The sequence below is a fragment of the Anomaloglossus baeobatrachus genome, chromosome 4 (genome assembly GCF_048569485.1).
Source record: "Anomaloglossus baeobatrachus isolate aAnoBae1 chromosome 4, aAnoBae1.hap1, whole genome shotgun sequence".
Classification (NCBI taxonomy): domain Eukaryota; kingdom Metazoa; phylum Chordata; class Amphibia; order Anura; family Aromobatidae; genus Anomaloglossus; species Anomaloglossus baeobatrachus.
The window spans coordinates 418907704-418926127 of record NC_134356.1 but is presented as its reverse complement, the minus strand read 5'-3'; the positions used below and the strand labels follow the sequence as shown (position 1 = coordinate 418926127).

At 51.7% G+C, this 18424-nt stretch overlaps 1 protein-coding gene across 1 annotated transcript in view; it reads left to right on the top strand.

Moving 5' to 3' along the window:
* The window catches only part of KCP (kielin cysteine rich BMP regulator), a 338287-nt gene that overhangs the window by 257960 nt on the left and 61903 nt on the right, over window positions 1–18424 (top strand). The window contains exons 34-36 of the mRNA XM_075345388.1: window positions 465–555; window positions 1539–1621; window positions 1742–1915. Of these exons, the coding sequence (XP_075201503.1) occupies window positions 465–555; window positions 1539–1621; window positions 1742–1915 (348 nt within the window). The remainder of the gene's footprint in view (window positions 1–464; window positions 556–1538; window positions 1622–1741; window positions 1916–18424) is intronic.

The following is an 18424-nucleotide window of genomic DNA, read 5'->3' as shown; positions in this document are numbered from 1 at the left end:
ATAGATAGAGGGATAGATAGATAATATTGGAATATAGATAATAGACAACTTGAACTGACAGAAGTAAGAATGGTTAATAGTGGAGGCCACCCAGGTTCCTCAAATAGTGGAGAACCTTTGTCCTTTCTTCACCCCTGCACTCCCTCCTGTTGTCCCTATAGATGCCCATCAGTTGCATTTTACATATCTGTTATACAAAGATTAATGTGTTAGTTAAAAAATCATGGACACTATAACTGTATGAGAACTGAGAATTGAAAAAAGGGAATTGTATACTTTTACATGGTTTCTTGTAATACTGACCTACATTTTATAAAGCCATGGTCAATGAGCCTAGATTTAATTACATATTATTCTATTCTTAAAATTAGCAAAAAATATTATCAAATAGCAGAATGAAGTAGTCTGTTGTATGTAACACTGACATGCAATGTGGTGAGTGTTTTCTTTTGTGATTTATTCAGTCAGGATCCGTACAGTGCGCACGGAAGCTTTGTCCTCCAGCTACTTGCCCACATCCAGTGACGGGACCCTGTGATTGTCCTCTGTGCCAGGGTGAGCTCCTAAATGCCATGCATAGGCATAATTAACATTTAAAGGGGTATTTCCATCTACAAGATCCTATCCCAATATGTAGTAGGTGTAATGAACAATCCCTGTTAGCGCTTAGCGCAGGGATTGCATGATCACACTGACCCTATAGGTTTTTAAGGGTTTGTATTTAAGTCCATGATTAATAATAATCTTGGATTGAGATTAAGAGCATATAGCTCGAAACGCGTACCATCCTTGTTATCTCATCTTACCTCCCATGGGGATTTTTATACCTTGGATGTGATCCACATCTATTTTTAATGGAACATGAATAAAAACTAAGTTTTATATATATATATATATATATATATATATATATATATATATATATATATATATGCTGAACACGAGTGCTGGATCCTCTTTCCAATTCTAATTGGAGGTATTTGCTAATATTATTATTACTACATCTACTACATATTAGGGTAGGGTTTTGGACATGGAAATAACCCTTTAAAATACTTTTCCTGTAAATATTATTAAGTGCTAGAGACTAATTCTATAGAAAAGGGGAAAATATGGTGTATAAAGGGGTTTACAAGTACTAACCTTAGATCTGACATCCAGCAGCCCACACCAATCAGCTATTATCACCTCTGGAACGGACAGAGTATAACAGCATACATACCAGTGCACTGCGGCTCTGTACACTGCTTTGTGGGCACTGCCAGGTACTGCAAATGAGCCCCTATTGTAAAGAATAGACGTTAGTCTGTGGTACCTGGCAGTGGACTGTACAGAGCGGTTCTGTCCTGGCTCAGTACACGGATACATCTGGCCACTGCCAAAAGTAATAACAAGTGATCTGTGAGGGTGTCAGGTGTCGGACCCCCACCGCTCTTATGTTGGTGACCTCTCTGAAGAATTGGTCATTTATATAAAACAATTGGACAATCCTTTAGTATCTTGTCCATAATGACTCTATTTGCACTTCTTCTTATTAGGATGTCATTTTCAAGGTCGTAATTACATTGATAGTGAATCTTTCACCTCACCACAAAATGAATGTGAGCAATGCCGCTGCTTGGTAAGTAACTGAGCACATAGACATCAAAATCACTTAAAAATATACAGACACATTTTTTCCTAATTTGTCTCTGCTTTCTCTGTATTTTGTAACGACCATATTTTTGGCTTTGCTTTGTAGAGAGGTCACGTTACTTGCGGCCCTCGGCCTTGTGACACAGTGAACTGCCCGCATCCAGGTGAAGACGCCTGCATGTGCCCTGTGTGTGATGGATGCAATTATAACGGCCATGACTGCATCAATGGAGAAAGTTTTCCTGACCCTGATGATGAGTGTAGTCGCTGCTCGTGCAAGGTTGGCCAGCTCCCTTTCTGCATGATAAATACTCTCGCAAATATTTTGTATAGATTTTTTTTATTGCACGTTTTTTTCCCCTCTAGCTTAAACCAGTTTCACACGTGAAACATCGACCATTTTTTACATCAGAAGACCTGGCCCAATTGCTGGAATTCCCAACCTGAGCAAACTGTCTCATAGGCTTATATACGAAGCAGTTAGCTCAAGTTGAAAGAACTGGCTCTCAGGCTATAGCGGGCTTTACACACTGCGATCTCGCTAGCGAGATCAAAAGCGATCGTACCCGCCCCCATCTGTTGTGCGACACGGGCAAATCGCTGCCCGTGCCACACAACCTCGCTTACCCCCGTCACACGCACTTACCTGCTCTGCGACGTCGCTCTAGCCGGCGAACCGCTTCCTTTCTAAGGGGGCGGTTCGTGCGGCATCATAGCGACGTTACACGGCAGGCGTGCAATAGAAGCGGAGGGATGGAGATGAGCGGGATGTAAACATCCCGCCCACCTCCTTCCTTTCACATTGCCGGTGGAGGCAGGTAAGGAGATGTTCGTTGCTCCTGCGGTGTCACACACAGCGATGTGTGCTGCCGCAGGAACGATGAACAACATCGCTAATAAGCAGAAAACGATTTTTTGTTTCAGGACGACCTCTCCGCGGAAAACGATTTTGACCGCTTTTGCGATCGTTTAAGGTCACTCAGAAGTGTCACACACTGCGATATCGTTGATGACGCCGGATGTGCGTCACAAACACCGTGACCCCGACGATAATTCATTAACGATATCGTAGCGTGTAAAGCTACGTAAAGCTAAGTCTTCTGATGTGAGAACAATCTGTGTGTCACAGATGGGTGAAACCGTCCCAAAGCTAAGCTCCCTAAGTGCGAACACTTGTTCCACTATATTCACTTTCAGAGAATCTGCTCCATTATAAAATATCAGCAAAGTATATGGAATCCTAAGAAGTCTCATGCACAAGCTAAGAAATTTATCTGCAACATAAATTGACAGGAGTTGCTGGTTTGAGATCAGCAGCATGTCACTTTCTGCTGTGGATGCACTGGTGGACATACCGCATGTGCAGCACGTGCAGTCGCACAGGGGCCCCGAGCAGTAGGGGGCCCCCAGGCGTGAAAACACGTGCTGCTTTACTTTGCCAGCGGCTGCTTCAGTCCTATCAGGAGAAGCAGGGGCCCGATCAGCTGAACGCATATCATTATGCTGAGCTGACACATGCCCCTCCCCTCACCTGTTAGAGCCTGGAGGAGCGATGATTTATGACCTCTGCAGAAGCTGCCGGCCACGCAGAGGATGACGTAATTTCTCAGAGACCGAGAGGAGGCTCTGCCCACCAGCTCCATCTCCAGCACAGCAGGGGTCTCTGTATACAAATGTACCGCCCCGGGGCTCGGCCGACTGCCGAGCTGCTCGGATCCGGGCTCGTCGGTGGGTGGCTCGAGCTCCTCCCAGACCCGGGGGTCACGTCGCTCTGAAGGAATGCTGGCGCTACGTGAGGGGTGGTGTTCGGTGGGGAGGTCCACGGCCGAGGCCATGGTTGTTTTTGGGGGTTAAGTTCGTGACGCCACCCATGGGTTGTGGTGAATGGATGGACACCACCGCTGCCATTGACTAGGCTCCCAGGGACGGTGTTACGCAGCTTGGTGTTGACCCCTCCGTGGGTAGACGGTGATGGTCCCGGGGGCCCGAGGGTGTTGAGAAGGGGGGATGCGTGCTGGCTTGTTGGTGCGGAGCGCAGTGGTGCGGTGCGCGGCCCGAGGGCACTGTTATACTCACTATTACAGACACACTGGAGTCTCTGGTAAACCAAACAAGATGGTGGATGGTGCCCGCAGCCGGCTGCGCTTCTCCCCTTTTTCAGGTTGGTGGTTTCCGCCTTTCTCCTGCACCTCACTTTTAGTAGAATGGTGACTCCTATGCCTGAGCAACAGTAGTCCGCTCCCCAGCTTTGTGTGTGCCGGCAGAGCCCTTTTGCCTGCAGACGCTGGCCCGTGGGATCTCTATGCCTGGGCGGTGGCTTTCTATCCCTATGGTTGGGCTGTTGTCTTCAGTCAGGTCTTGGGTGGGAAAGGACCTAAAGTCCAGACCCCAATCAGTGAATTCGACTCAGTCCAGTGGCTTCTGGGCTTCGTACTGGGTCTGAGTACCCCTCCTGGTGCTCCGGTTTCCAATCGGTTCCCCGGTTCGGTACCGGCGGACCACTACCCGATCCTGGTTCCTTACGGTTCCACCGGCTGTAATCCCAGCTCCTGCAGGTGGCCACCACCATCTGCCTCCTGGCGACAGGGTATCCGGGCTCCGACCCAGATCCCTGACAGACGTCTCCTCTTTGCTACCACTCTCCTCCACTGCTGTCACTGATCTGCTGTTTTTCCCACCTCAGGCCATCCAAACTCCTCGGTGGGCATGGCCAACCGCCTGGCCCCACCCCCTCCGGGAGTGGACGTCAGAACCTGAGAGGGTGACTCAGCGTTTTAAGGTTGGCTGCTGGTACCTTTTTAGGGGAAGGTGTTTGTGCAAGGGCCTACCTGTGACTACCTGGCTAGTCCAGGGCGTCACTTTCCCCTTGGTTTAATGCAGACCATCCGCGGGCTGCCCGTCCACAACCAGTTTATTTTGTTGCTTTAAACTGAAAAAGATAAAACATATTTACATTTATAATAACTTTTGTACATTTAAGCATATTTTTGGATCTTCCCTTACGGGAGGCACATTCTTTAACCGTTGCAAACATAAAAACAATTTTATTAATAACAGTAACGGGACCGGGTCCTTCCGCTTGCCCACCCAAGCAACCTGAACCTAGATGCTGCCCCTAAGAAAAAGGGCAGCACCCCTCTTCCCCAGTCCAGGAACGGGCCCATGTTTTGCTTTACGGGATGGGTACAGAGTTCCTCACCCGGCTGTCTCTCAGGGGCGCCACGTCCAGGGGAACCCTGGACCCGGAGAATCGCCACCGGTTGCAGTGGTGGCGGGGCCTCGGCCATCATTTTCCCGCAGGCCCATCCTCCAACCTGCCTCTCCGAAGACTGTGAGACGGGACAGGCCGGTCTTATTTACAAGCCCAAAAGTTTTTGGGTGGCCTGCAAGTTCTCAGCCATGTTCATTTTTAAAACGGGGCAAATCAACAAAGTCCCAACGGGGACAGGCTGTATGGTCCCAACGGGGACTTTTCAACTTGGTAGCCAGGATCCGCTACTCTTTTACTCATCATGTTAATCAGGTGAAAGTCTCGGATGATTGGTGCTCATTCATTCAGTTATTTACACAATCAACATGTTGCGCCCCTAGATGGCAGTTTCCCTGTACCTAAGCGGGGGCCTACCTAAGTTGCGGCGTGTGGACCTCCTGGGCCCAGCATTGTCAGGGGCAGGCAGCGGGACAGAGGAGACGACCGGTCCCTCTTCCCGTGTGTCAGGTATAGCGGGTAGAGACCTACGGGGGCGTGGTATAGGTGCATCCCTGGGCGCATGTTCAGGTGGCTCGCTGGTGGGCGTCTCCGTCTCCCTTTCCTCCACCGGTTGTGGGAACATTATTGCGGGTACAATCACCGCGCCATTTTGCATAGGCCAGTCCGCTGGGAAGTCACCCATCACGGTATGAATCACCTTCTTTCTTCTTTTTCCCACTCAGCAAGGGAACCGGAGCCTCATCCACCAGTCTCAAGGAATCCGGGCATCTCTTCAGGTGGTCCCTGGAAACGGTATCCGTGGTCTTCCCCTGGTCGTGACTGATCAGATAGGTCTTCTCATTCTCCCATCCTGTAGGCTGTATGACATATGGGGTCCTCTCCCATTGATCGTCAAGCTTATGCGTCCTTCTCTTGCGCTTCAGTACCACATCCCCAGGTTCAAAGGGGGCAGCCGGAGCCCGCTTGTTGAAGCGCTGCTCCTGCTTTTTTCGGCTCTGGTGCAGATTCCTCTCCACGTACTCCTGGATCCGTCGGTATTGCGTCTGTCGCTTGGCATCCCAGTTGGCAGTGGGGGGAAGAGCTTCGGGCGCTTCTATGTCCATTTCCAGGTCCACAGGCAGCCGTCCCGGCCGGGCTCTCATCAGGTACGCAGGCGTGCACTTGGTGGAACTGCAGGGGATGTTATTGTACATGTCCACCAGATCAGGCAGTTTCTCCGGCCACAGGTTCCTTTCCTCCAACGGTAGTGTCTTGAGGAGGTTCAGAACCAGGTGGTTCATTTTCTCGCACATTCCATTAGTTTGGGCATGGTACGGCGTGGTCCGGATCTTCTTTCACCCGTACAAGTGGCAGAACTCCTGGAACACCTCTGCTTCAAAGGCCGGGCCCTGGTCCGTGAGCACCATTTCCGGGTAGCCGTGTGGTCGGCAGAAGTAGGCCTGGAAGGCTCTAGCTGCGGTACGGCCCGTCAAGTCTTTAACGGGGACAACCACCATGAACCTTGAGTAGTGGTCCACAATGGTCAGGGCATAAGTGTACCCACTCCGGCTGGGGGTAAGCTTGACGTGATCCAGGGCGACCAATTCCAGCGGCTGGTGGGTGATGATCGGTCGTAGAGGGGCTTTCTGGCTGGCTTCGTCCCGCCTTCTCAGTGCACAGGGGCCACATTCTCGGCACCAGGCCTTTACAGACTCTCGCATCCCACTCCAGTAAAACCGCTCCCTCAGCAACATTTCCAGCTTCTTCCAACCGAAGTGCCCTGCGCCGTCATGGTAGGCCTGCAGGACCTTGGGCACGCTTGTCTGGGGGACCACCAGTTGGCCAACCTTCTCATGAGTCTTCGGGTTGATCAGCTCCCTATACAGCTTCCCTTGATGTAAGCACAGCCGGTCCCTCTCCTTCGACAACCGCTGAGCTTCTGAGGGGGCTGCGGGGTCCATCCTGGAACAGCCCTGCGCAATCATGGTTTTGACTAACTGGACTGCAGGTTGCTGGTCTTGAGCTGCTTGCCACCCTTGGCTGGGCAGGGGATCAAGATTCGCCTGCTGTTGGTGAACGCAGGGCTTCTCATACCGTGGCCGATGGAACACGGGTAGCTCAATTTCCTCAAGGTCGTCGTCCTCCACCCCTTCATCGGGTAGGTGCGGCATCCGAGACAGCGCATCTGCATTGGTGTTCTTGCGGCCAGCCCTGTACTTGATAGTGAAATCGTAATTGGACAGTCGAGCCATCCACCGCTGCTCCAGGGCGCCCAGCTTGGCTGTATCCAGATGCGTCAACGGATTGTTGTCCGTGTAGGTAGTGAACTTCGCCGCCGCAAAGTAATGCTTAAACCTTTCGGTTATCGCCCACACGAGGGCTAAGAACTCAAGCTTGAAGGATCTGTAATTTTCAGGGTTCTTTTCCGTTGGCCAGAGTTTTCTGCTAGTGTAGGCGATGACTTTCTCCTTCCCATCCTGTACCTGGGATAGGACCGCCCCCAGGCCCACATTTCTGGCGTCGGTGTAGAGGACGAAAGGGAGGCCGTAATCAGGGTAGGCCAAGATTTCTTCCCCTGTCAGGGCTGACTTTAACTGGTGGAAAGACTCCTCATGTTTCTCGCCCCAGGCAAACGGGTGCCCAGGGGCTCTCCCGTTTTTGGTCTGTCCCACGAGGAGGTCTTGCATGGGTGCGGCCATCTTCGTGTGCCCCTTGATGAAACGGCGGTAGTAGCCTACCAGGCCCAGGAACTGCCTCACCTCCTTCACCGTTGTCGGTCACGGCCAGCTCTGGATAGCAGCAACCTTCTCAGGATCCGGGGCTACACCTTCTGTGCTCACCACGTGTCCGAGGTACTGCACCTTGGGTTTCAGCAGATGGCACTTTGAGGGCTTCAGCTTCATCCCGTACTTGGAGAGGGCCGCGAACACTTCTGCCAGGTGCTCCACGTGGGCCTCGTACATCTTGAATACACAATCACGTCATCCAAATACAATAGAACAGTCTTGAAGTTGAGATGCCCCAAGCAGCACTCCATGAGCCGTTGGAAGTTCCCGGGGGCATTGCACAGCCCAAACGGCATACTGTTGAACTCGCAGAGTCCCATGGGGGTAGCAAATGCGGTCTTCTCACGATCTTCCTGTGCAACCGCCACCTGCCAGTATCCACTGGTAAGGTCAAGGGTAGAGAAATAATTAGCAGTCTTTAGTGCAGCCAGCGACTCTTCGATGCGGGGGAGAGAGTAGGCATCTTTATTTGTTATCTGATTAATCTTACGGTAATCCACACACATTCTCATGGTACCGTCCTTCTTCTTTACCAGCACCAATGGAGCTGCCTGCCCAGGGACTACAGCTATCCCGGATGACCCCTGCCTCCTTCATGTTCCTCAACATGTCTTTGGCGCATTGATAGTGTGCTGGTGGGATCGGTCTATACCTTTCTTTAATGGGTGGATGTGTGCCTGTGGGGATATGGTGTTGAACCCCCTTAATCCTCCCGAAGCCTAGCGGGTGCTTGCTGAAAACCTGCCCGTACTCCTGTACTACCCTGTATACCCCCTCTTTGTGGTGTACCGGGGTAGACTCGGTGCCGACATGCAACTCCCGGCACCATTCCTCTAGCTGCATGGATGGGGTGTCACTGCTCGTGTTGGGTGCTGGAGTAATGGCGATGGTTTCATGGATAGCGTGGGTGTCTATGGTGAACAGTTTAGCTATGGTGGCGTAGCGGGGGAGCCTAACCTCTTCCTCCCCACAATTCAGCACTCTCACAGGCACTCTCCCCTTCTTGACGTCAATCACCCCCCTGGCTGCCATTACTGTGGGCCAGTGCTCTGAAGGCGAGGACTCTACCATCGCCAGATAATCCCGCCCCTGGGGGCCTACTGCTGCCCTGCACCAAATCATCATCTCGCTCCTTGGCGGTACCACCAAAGGGGCTGCGTCCATCACCCGCACTTCACCAATCTCTCCACCTGTCAGGTTTACTGGCTGCCGATGCAGGAGGGCCCGTATTTCACGCTGCAGTGCCCTCTGCCGACCCCCTCCTGCTGTGGCAGACAGCTGCTGCAACAGGCTCAACACGTCTCCCATACAGTGCTCAATCACGTTTGTCCCCAGGACCACTTTCGGGTTATGATCACTGGACTCATTAGCACCACAATCATCCCTTGGCGTTTCAGCTCGGTCTGTCTCATAGTCAGGGTCACGTCCTTGAATCCCACATGGGTCATAGGGAGCCCATTGGCCACAATAATAGTCATGCTATCGTTGGGAGGGGCAAGTTCACTATCAACTCAATATTGCTGGTATAATGTGTAGGGCATGGTCGTTACCTGCGATCCAGTGTCCAACAGGGCCATGGTCGGGACGCCATCCACTGCCAGGGAGATGATGGGGCGACCTCCAACATACCGGTCTCGCCAATCAGTCGGGCTGGGAGGATCTACTCCTGAGGATTGGCCCTTGGCCTCAGGGGTTGCTCGTTTAACGGGCATCGCCTAGAGTAATGACCAGGCTTGTTGCACCTGTAGCAGACAGGTGGCCCATACCGCGGGTCGTTGTTCTTCCTGCGCTGCATCCAAGGGACATCCTCCGTACTGTCGGCGAGCTGGATCTTCTCCTGGGGCTTGGCTCTCGTCGGTAGCTGGAGTGCGGCGAGGATCCGGGTGAGGTCTTCGTTCATGCGTTGGACCTGCGAGACCAGCTCTTCCATCGTCCCGACGGGTGCGGCAGGGGCCGGTAGAGCCAAGGGAGGGGGTGCTACCGAGACGGGAGCAGTTTCGACCGGCCAAGGGGTCGCATCAGGAGCGCCGATGCTTGGTGCTTGCAGGGCCTTAATGGCCCGCTCCTTTAGTACTGCAAAGTCTAGGTCGGCGTGCTCCAAAATCCATAACCGCAGCTGTTTGCGGTCTTCAGCAGACCCCAGTCCCTGCAGGAACTGCTCCACTAGCATCTTGTTGCTGTCAGCCTCACTGATGGTGTCCACCCGCCTCAGCGTCCGGAGGGCTGTCTGCAGGCGCAAGGCATAGTCTCTTATACTGTCCGCGGGCCGTTGCCGACATTGGTAGAACTGCATCCGTAACTCAGCCTCGGTGTGGGTTTCAAAGGCGGCCTGGAGTTTCTCGAAGATAGTGGTCACCGAGGCCCGGTCCGCGTCTGCCCAGGTCTCCGTCTCTTGCTCAGCCGCGCCGGTCAGCTTCCCTAGCACTACCGTCACATGCTGTCTGCCGGTCATGGCATACAAGTCAAGGATTGTGCTTATCTTTTTCCGGAACACCTGCAAGGCATCAGGCTTCCCATCGTACTGAGGTAGCCAGGTAGCACCGGGCGCGTAGGGATAGGAGATCGGCATTACCTGGGCGACCGCCGGACCCGTGGCCTCCCCCACTCCTGCGACCGGAGCGAGGGCCACTACACCGTCCTCTGACGCCGCCACTCCCGCAGCCGGCGCTCCTCCGCCATCCACATTAGGCACGGACATCTTTCCTCCGTTCCCTCTTGGTCTTTTCAGAACACTCTGCTCTCTTTCTGCACCGTTCTGTTCTCTTGGGGCGTTGCTTCACTCTCCCGCTCTTTTCTTGGAGAAGACGGCTTTAGCAGGAAACTTTGCGCCCAAAGATGGCGGATTCTGCAATTTTTCAACGGGACACCGCTGACTGTAACTTCAAGGCGCACGTCCAGTGGTAAGTGGATGGGTTCAATCCTGTTCGTGATGCCAGAAGAGGTCGATGCGTACGGTCCCGGGACTCGGCCGGCTGCCGAGCTGCTCGGATCCGGGCTAGTCGGTGGGTGGCTCGAGCTCCTCCCGGACCCGGGGGTCACGTCGCTCTGAAGGAATGCTGGCGCTACGTGAGGGGTGGTGTTTGGTGGGAAGGTCCACGGCCGAGGCCGCGGTTGTTTTTGGGGGTTAAGTTCGTGACGCCACCCACGGGTTGTGGTGAATGAATGGACACCACCGCTGCCATTGACTAGGCTCCCAGAGACGGTGTTACGCAGCTTGGTGTTGACCCCTCCGTAGGTAGGGGGTGATGGTCCCGAGGGCCCGAGGGTGTTGAGGAGGGGGGATGCGTGCTGGCTTGTTGGTGCGGTGCGGTGCGCGGCCCGAGGGCACTGTTGTACTCACTATTACAGACACACTGGAGTCTCTGGTAAACCAAACAAGATGGTGGACGGTGCCCGCAGCCGGCTGCGCTTCTCCTTTTTTTCAGGTTGGTGATTTCCGCCTTTCTCCTGCACCTCACTTTTAGTAGAATGGTGACTCTTATGCCTGAGCAACGGTAGTCCGCTCCCCAGCTTTGTGTGTGCCGGCAGAGCCCTTTTGCCCGCAGACGCTGGCCCGTGGGATCTCGATGCCTGGGCGGTGGCTTTCTATCCCTATGGTTGGGCTGTTGTCTTCAGTCGGGTCTTGGGTGGGAAAGGACCTAAAGTCCAGACCCCAATCAGTGAATTCGACTCAGTCCAGTGGCTTCTGGGCCTCGTACTGGGTCTGAGTACCCCTCCTGGTGCTCCGGTTTCCAATCGGTTCCCCGGTTCTGTACCGGTGGGCCACTATCCGATCCCGGTCTCTTACGGTTCCACCGGCTGTTATCCCAGCTCCTGCAGGCGGCCACCATCGTCTGCCTCCTGGCCACAGGGTATCCGGGCTCTGACCCAGATCCCTGACAGACTTCTCCTCTTTGCTACCACTCTCCTCCACTGCTGTCACTGATCTGCTGTTTTTCCCGCCTCAGGCCATCCGAACTCCTTGGTGGGCGTGGCCAACCGCCTGGCCCCGCTCCCTCCGGGTGTGTACGTCAGAACCTGAGAGGGGTGACTCAGGGTTTTAAGGTTGGCTGCTGGTACCTTTTTAGGGGAAGGTGTTTGTGCAAGGGCCTAGCTGTGACTACCTGGCTAGTCCAGTGCGTCACACAAACATGGCTCCCTGCCCCCCTCATCCCTGAGCTGCTCTTCCCCTCCTGCACTGGAAATATTTCAAGAACAGCAGTCGGGCCTCAGGAGGAAGAGAAGAGTCTGCACCACAGAGAAGATGGAAGAGCCGGCTCCAAAGAACAACTGGGCCCCAAGTGCAGAGAGGGTGAGTCCATTTGTAATGTGTGAACATCTATCTATCGATCTATCTATTGATCGATCTATCTATCAGTTATCTATCTATCTATTATCTATCTGTACCGCCCCGCGCTCGGCTGCCGCCGAGCCGCTCGGATCCGGGCTCGTTGGTGGGTGACTCGAGCGTCTCCGGACCCGGAGTCACTTTGCTCTGAAATCGTGCTGGCGCCACTTAGGGGGGGGGGTCATAGGTAGGTGTACGGCTGGAGCCGTGTTTGAGTTTGTGACGCCACCCACGGGATGTGGTGAAGGTGTAGACACCACCGCTGCAGTTACGGGGCACCCGGGGGAGATGGTTATGCAACAAGATGTTAACTCCTCCGTGAGCAGGGCAGGGATGATGGCCCCGGGACCCGTTGGGGAGAGTAGCTGGGCGGTGCAGGGCGGTGCGCGGACGGGTGGCACTGTTGTACTCACTGTTATTGTCACACACAAGTCTCTGGTAAACAAATGGTGGTCGGTGCCCGCAGCCGGCTGCGTCTGGTCCCCCACCCGGTTCAGTGTTCTTGGCCTTTCTCCTGCACCGTGTAGTGTATTTGTAGACTGCCTGCACTTCAGCGACGGGCGTCTGCTCCCCGGCTTTGTATATGTCGGAGGAGCCCGTTTGCCCGCAGACGCTGGCTCATGGGATCTCTCTGCCTGTGCGGTGGCTTTCTATCCCCCTCGGTGGGCTGTTGTCTTCAGTCGGGACTTGGGTGGGAAAGGACCTAAAGTCCAGACCGCAATCAGTCAATTAACTCAGTCCAGTGGCTAGTGGACCTCGTTTCAGGGTCTGAGTACCCCCCTGTTCCTCCGGTTTCCGAGTCGGTTCCCCGGGTCGGTACCGGCGGGCCACTACGCTGTCCCGGTCCACTACTGTTCCACCGAGCCGTCTTCCCGGCTCCTGCAGGCTAGGCCACTGTCTGCCTCCTAGCCAAGGCACCAGGGCTCCGACCCCGGCACCTGTCAGTCTGTCACAGGCCTGTACTACAGGCCTGTACTACAGTCTGACAGTCTGTCCTCCCTGGGCTTGTAGCTCTGCTTGTGTCAGCCGGATTCGATGGCTAGACTATGGGCACTGAGTCTATATCGGCTTAGGGTTCTGCGGTTTATGGGGTCTGGGAGTTTTTCCAGATATGAGGCCAGTCTGAAGTCTTTCTGTAGACTCTGGTACGTGGTCAGTTTCTGTGAGGTGTTGATGTCGATGTCGGTCCTCCAGTCACTGACATACCTCTCCTGGCCCTCGTCTACCATCTTCCTGATTCTGTTTGTTGTCAGGCTGCTGTGATTGGTCATTTTGTCCAGTTGGGTTTGGGAGAGCTGTGCCAGGGGTCCTGGTTCATCTGGACCACGTATATACTGTATATGAGAGCTTTGTGGTGATGGGAGCTTTGATTGCTACTCTGTAGGTTAGCCCAAAATGATAGTGACCTCTTCAGAGCTGCTAGGTTTAGAGGGAATCTGCCCATCTTGGCCCTACAGGAACTGTTGGTAGTGCTTCGATGGACCTGGAGAAGGTGCATACAAAATTCCAGGTGAAATATTTCTGTTGGGCTGGAATCCCACCTTGACCAATCTGGGTAAGTGTGAGGGCCCCAGACTTCACTGCCATACTGGAGGATTGGGGCGATGATGGAATCGAAGATTTTTAGCCAGACCCTCATTGGTGGCTTCAGATGATACAGTTTCCTTCTGAAGGCATAAAAGGTTTTGAAGGCCTTGTTTTTCAGGGTCTCTATGGCATGTTTGAAGCTCCCTGACTGGTGAATTTCTGCGCTGGATCCAGGAGGTGACAGCAGGTGAGTACAATTTATTTCATTTTACAGAATCTGGCCTCCAGGTAATGACCTTTGTCTGGACAATCCCTTTAATAAACTATAATCCTCATCTTTCTTGCACCTGACAGCTCTAGTGGTGCATTCCCTGATGCTTCTGTTTACAGTGGCTGCAGACATCACAGCCCAGGTGCCTCATGTGACCGCTGCAGACAATCACTGGTTTCAGACTCTTGTGCCGTATACCACTGACAAGCTGCAAAACACACAAGGTACCAGTTTGTGCCATCTCCAATGTAAATAGAAGCATTTGAGACAGCGCTGACGCTGCAGCAGATAGGAGGGTGGCAGGACCGTGCTGTGTTATATTCAGATGGTAAATATGGAGATTATTTATTATTTAGATTTGATAGTTGTGTCATAAACTAGGATAAAACAGTAGAACCTATATGTTTAAATCATTTTGTTGTGGTATGAAGGAGGAAGGGGGGGCCCAAAAAGATTTCTTGCACAGGGGCCCCCTGCAGTCTGTGTCCGTCCCTGTGTGGATTTGTATCTTCCCTGCATGTTTTCACATTGCAGATCATTGCGGTAATTCCATTGCCGGAGGTCCTTAGTAAATAAGTTTTGCAGGAATGTATCCTTTGTTATCCAAATGCACAACTCATCGTTCCTGAACACAGATGGGCTAAGGGAAACAGAAAGGCTGGTTACCAATCACTAATGGGCAAATTATTGAATCACTGAGCTGTTTGCTATGTTGCATCATGCTGACGGAAAGGTGAGAATCGGCGCAAAAAGCAACACTTCCCATTAGTTGGCAACAGTTGGGGCTGGTAGAGGGGAAGTAATGGTGTAGGGAATGAATGTTCTTTTGGCACACCCTGGTCCAGTGATACCTGGTGATAGCAATTAGACTTTAAGGGTAAGCATTTGTAGCTATATAAAGACACTTTATGCAGTGTTTTTCCAAACATAAGGCCTCCCCCAAAAATAAGCCCTTGCAGGGATTTTCAGCATTTTCAGAGCAAGGCTGAAATATAAGCCTTACCCCAAAAATAAGCCCTAGTCGCGGTTCAATAATGAAGTGTCTGTGCAGATAAAAAAGTTAAAGAACACTGCTGGACACTTCATTATAGAAAGCAGACACTGCCAAAAGAGAGAAGAAAGAAGAGAAAAGACCCCGCAATCATTCTCACAAGATGCCAAGCGGGAGGCCCTGCAGTGGATCGCACACTCACACACATCAGATCACACACTCACACATCAGATCACACATTCACACACATCAGATCACACATTCACACACATCAGATCACACATTCACACACATCAGATCACACATTCACACACATCAGATCACACATTCACACACATCAGATCACACACACAATCACCCATCAGATCACACACTCACACACATCAGATCACACACACAATCACCCATCAGATCGCACACAAACACTCACCACATCCAGTGATACCGATTTCTTCTGGCCGGCATGATCCTGAGACGCAGTGTGCTGGAACGCAAGGACCTGCAGCTGCGGATGGAATGCTTACAGGATCTGCGATGTGTAGCTTCCTCCCATCTTTCCCTGTGGCCGGAGGCATTTTTTACCACTGGATGTGGTGAGCGACTAGTGAGTGTGTGTGTGTGTGTGTGTGCGATCTGATCGGTGATTGTGTGTGTGTGTATGAGTGTGTGTTGCGATCTGATGTGTGAGTGTTGGCCAGAAGCAGGGATGGATGTGTGACGCCCTGGACTAGCCAGGTAGTCACATACATACCAACATGCACACCCCCACCCTAGGCAGTTACAACAGTCAGACAAAAACCCTTGTTGCCTCCCTCCAGGGCCTGATGTCCACACCAGGTGGGGCGGAGCCAGGCGGTTGGCCCCACCCACTGAGGAGTTCACAGGCCTGGAGGCAGGAAAAGTGTCAGATCAGTTTTGGAGGTAAAAGTGAGAGGAGTAAACACTTCAGGTGTCTGGGTAGGAGCCCAGGCACTGACAACAAGGTTGGCAGATGGTGGTAGCCATCTGCAGGAGTTGGTGGAACTCCGCAGAGCCGTAAGGACCGGGGTCGGGCGTCGGCCCGCCGGTACCGGACCGGGGAACGGAGTGAAGCTAAGCACACAGGCAGGGCCATCGGACCCCGACCAGGCTTGGAGCCTCCGTCAATAGTCAAATCCGAATGTGACAGGAACCCCAGGGGTTTCCTAACAACCAAGTCCCGATTGAAGGCAACAGTCCACCCAGAGAAGATATACAGCCACCGCCACAGGCTAGAGATCCAAGGGCCAGCGCCTGCGGGCAGAACGGGCTCCTACGGCACCTATACGCCGGGGAGCGGACTACCGGTGGGCAACCACAGGAGTCAAGAACATCTTCACAGGTGCAGGGAAAGACAGCCACCATCAGCCGTCTGGGGAGAGCACAACAACAACACTGCAGCCGGCTGCGGGACCCGTCCATCCGGCTGTTTTGGTTTACCAGAGACTCTGTCAGTGATTGTCTGAGTGAGTACACCAGTGCCGTCCGGCACCGCGCCGCGCCGCGCTGTCCCTGCAACCCTGCAACCCTGCACCCCAGCCATCCAGCCTCCCCGTCACCACCACCGGGCCCCGGGAACGCCAAACCCCCCTACCCACGGAGGGGACAACATCCTAGCTGCACCCTACCATCTCTCCTCTCTCCCGGGATCCCCGTTACCAGCAGCGGTGGTGCCATCATCACCACGTCCCGTGGGTGGCGTCACGAACAATCTCCCTAAAGATACCACCCCCCCTTTTCACTCATGGGTGAGGAGCGCTGCTCGAGTCCCCGGGTCCGGTCCACCGCTCGAGCCACCGAGCAGCAGAAGCCCCCGACTCGAGCGTGGCGAGTGCGCCCCTCCGCCCGCGACAGATGGCATGCAGCATATCTGCTGAGAGGGACCGCTGGAGATCACAGGGAGGACCTGGGAGCCATGGAGACGTCTGGGGTCTGGTAAGTATAAGTCTCCTGGGAAGGGGGGGTTTCTTTTGTTGGGGGGTAAACTTACTCCCAACCATGTTTCTCCAAGAATAAGACCAAATCCAAAAATAAGCCCTAGCACTTTTTTGGGGGAAAAACAGTGTCTTATTTATGGAAAAACGCGGTATTAAGCAATGTGTCATGTTCCAAGTGTATTATAGTCATGGATTGCTTTCCAGATCTTTACAAGCCACAGATTTAAGTCCTTACCTGGACTTTGCTACTTTGAAAGCAAGTGACTGACTAGCTTTTTTTCCTTCTTTTAATTTATTATTGATTAACATTTTTAAAATTATATATATATATATATATATATATATATATATATATATATATATATATATATAAATATATATATTTTTAAATATACTTCATTACTTTATTTTGCTATCTTCATGGTTACACAGTTAAATATAGTTACATAGATACATAGGCTGAAAAAAGACCCAAGTCCATCTAGTTGACCCTTCCTCCACCAATTATACATTTCGTCACTAAATCATTTATAACCAACAATGTTGTGTGTACTGAGGAAATCATCCAGCCCTTTTTTAAAAACTGTTATAGTATTTGCCATTACTACCTCTTGTGGTAGTGTATTCCACAGTCTGACTGCTCTAACTGTAAAGAATCCTTTCCTATTTAGCTGCCGGAATTACCTTTCTTCCACTGGCAATGAGTGCCCCGTGGTCCTTACTATTGTTTTTGGAAGGAATAATTCATGTGCCAGTCCTTTGTATTGACCACACATAGACAGTATTTATACATATGTAAACACTTTTGAACAACCTCTTAATCTCTTTATTAATGACCTTGTGGATGGGATTGATAGTAAAGTGTCAGTCTTTGCTGATGACACCAAACTATGTAGGATATTAAAAACTGACCTTGATAGTATAATATTACAAAAAGATCTGGATAAGATGTCAGAATGGGCAGATACTTGGCAAATGAGATTTAATGTTGATAAATGTAAAGTAATGCACCTAGGACGGAGTAATCCTATAACTGCGTATACATTAAATGGAAGTAATCTCGGGACTACAGAACAGGAGAAGGACTTGGGTATTCTCATTACAAATAAGCTGAGCAGCAGCACTCAGTGTCAGGCAGCAGCTGCAAAAGCAAACAAGATTCTAGGGTGTATAAAAAGAGAGATTAGATCCCGTGATCCCAACGTATTGTTACCCCTCTATAAATCACTTGTAAGGCCACATCTGGAATATGGGATCCAGTTTTGGGCTCCACATTTTAAAAAGGACATTCAGAAGTTAGAGTCAGTTCAAAGGCAGGCAACTAGACTACTACAAGGAATGGAAGGCCTTTCATATGATGACAGGTTGAAAAAGTTAGATATGTTTAGCTTAGAAAAAAGACGTCTCAGAGGAGATCTCATTTATATGTATAAATACATGTGTGGTCAATATAAAGGACTGGCACATGACTTATTCCTTCCAAAGACAATACTAAGGACCAGGGTGCATACACTGCGAATGGAAGAAAAGCGATTCCGACAGCTAAATAGGAAAGGGTTCTTTACAGTTAGAGCAGTCAGACTGTGGAATGCCCTACCACAAGAGGTAGTAATGGCAGATACTATAACAGCTTTCAAAAAAGGGCTGGATGATTTCCTCAGTACACACAACATTGTCGGTTATAAATGACTTTGTGACCAAATGTAGAACTGGTGGAGGAAGGTTGAACTAGATGGACCTAG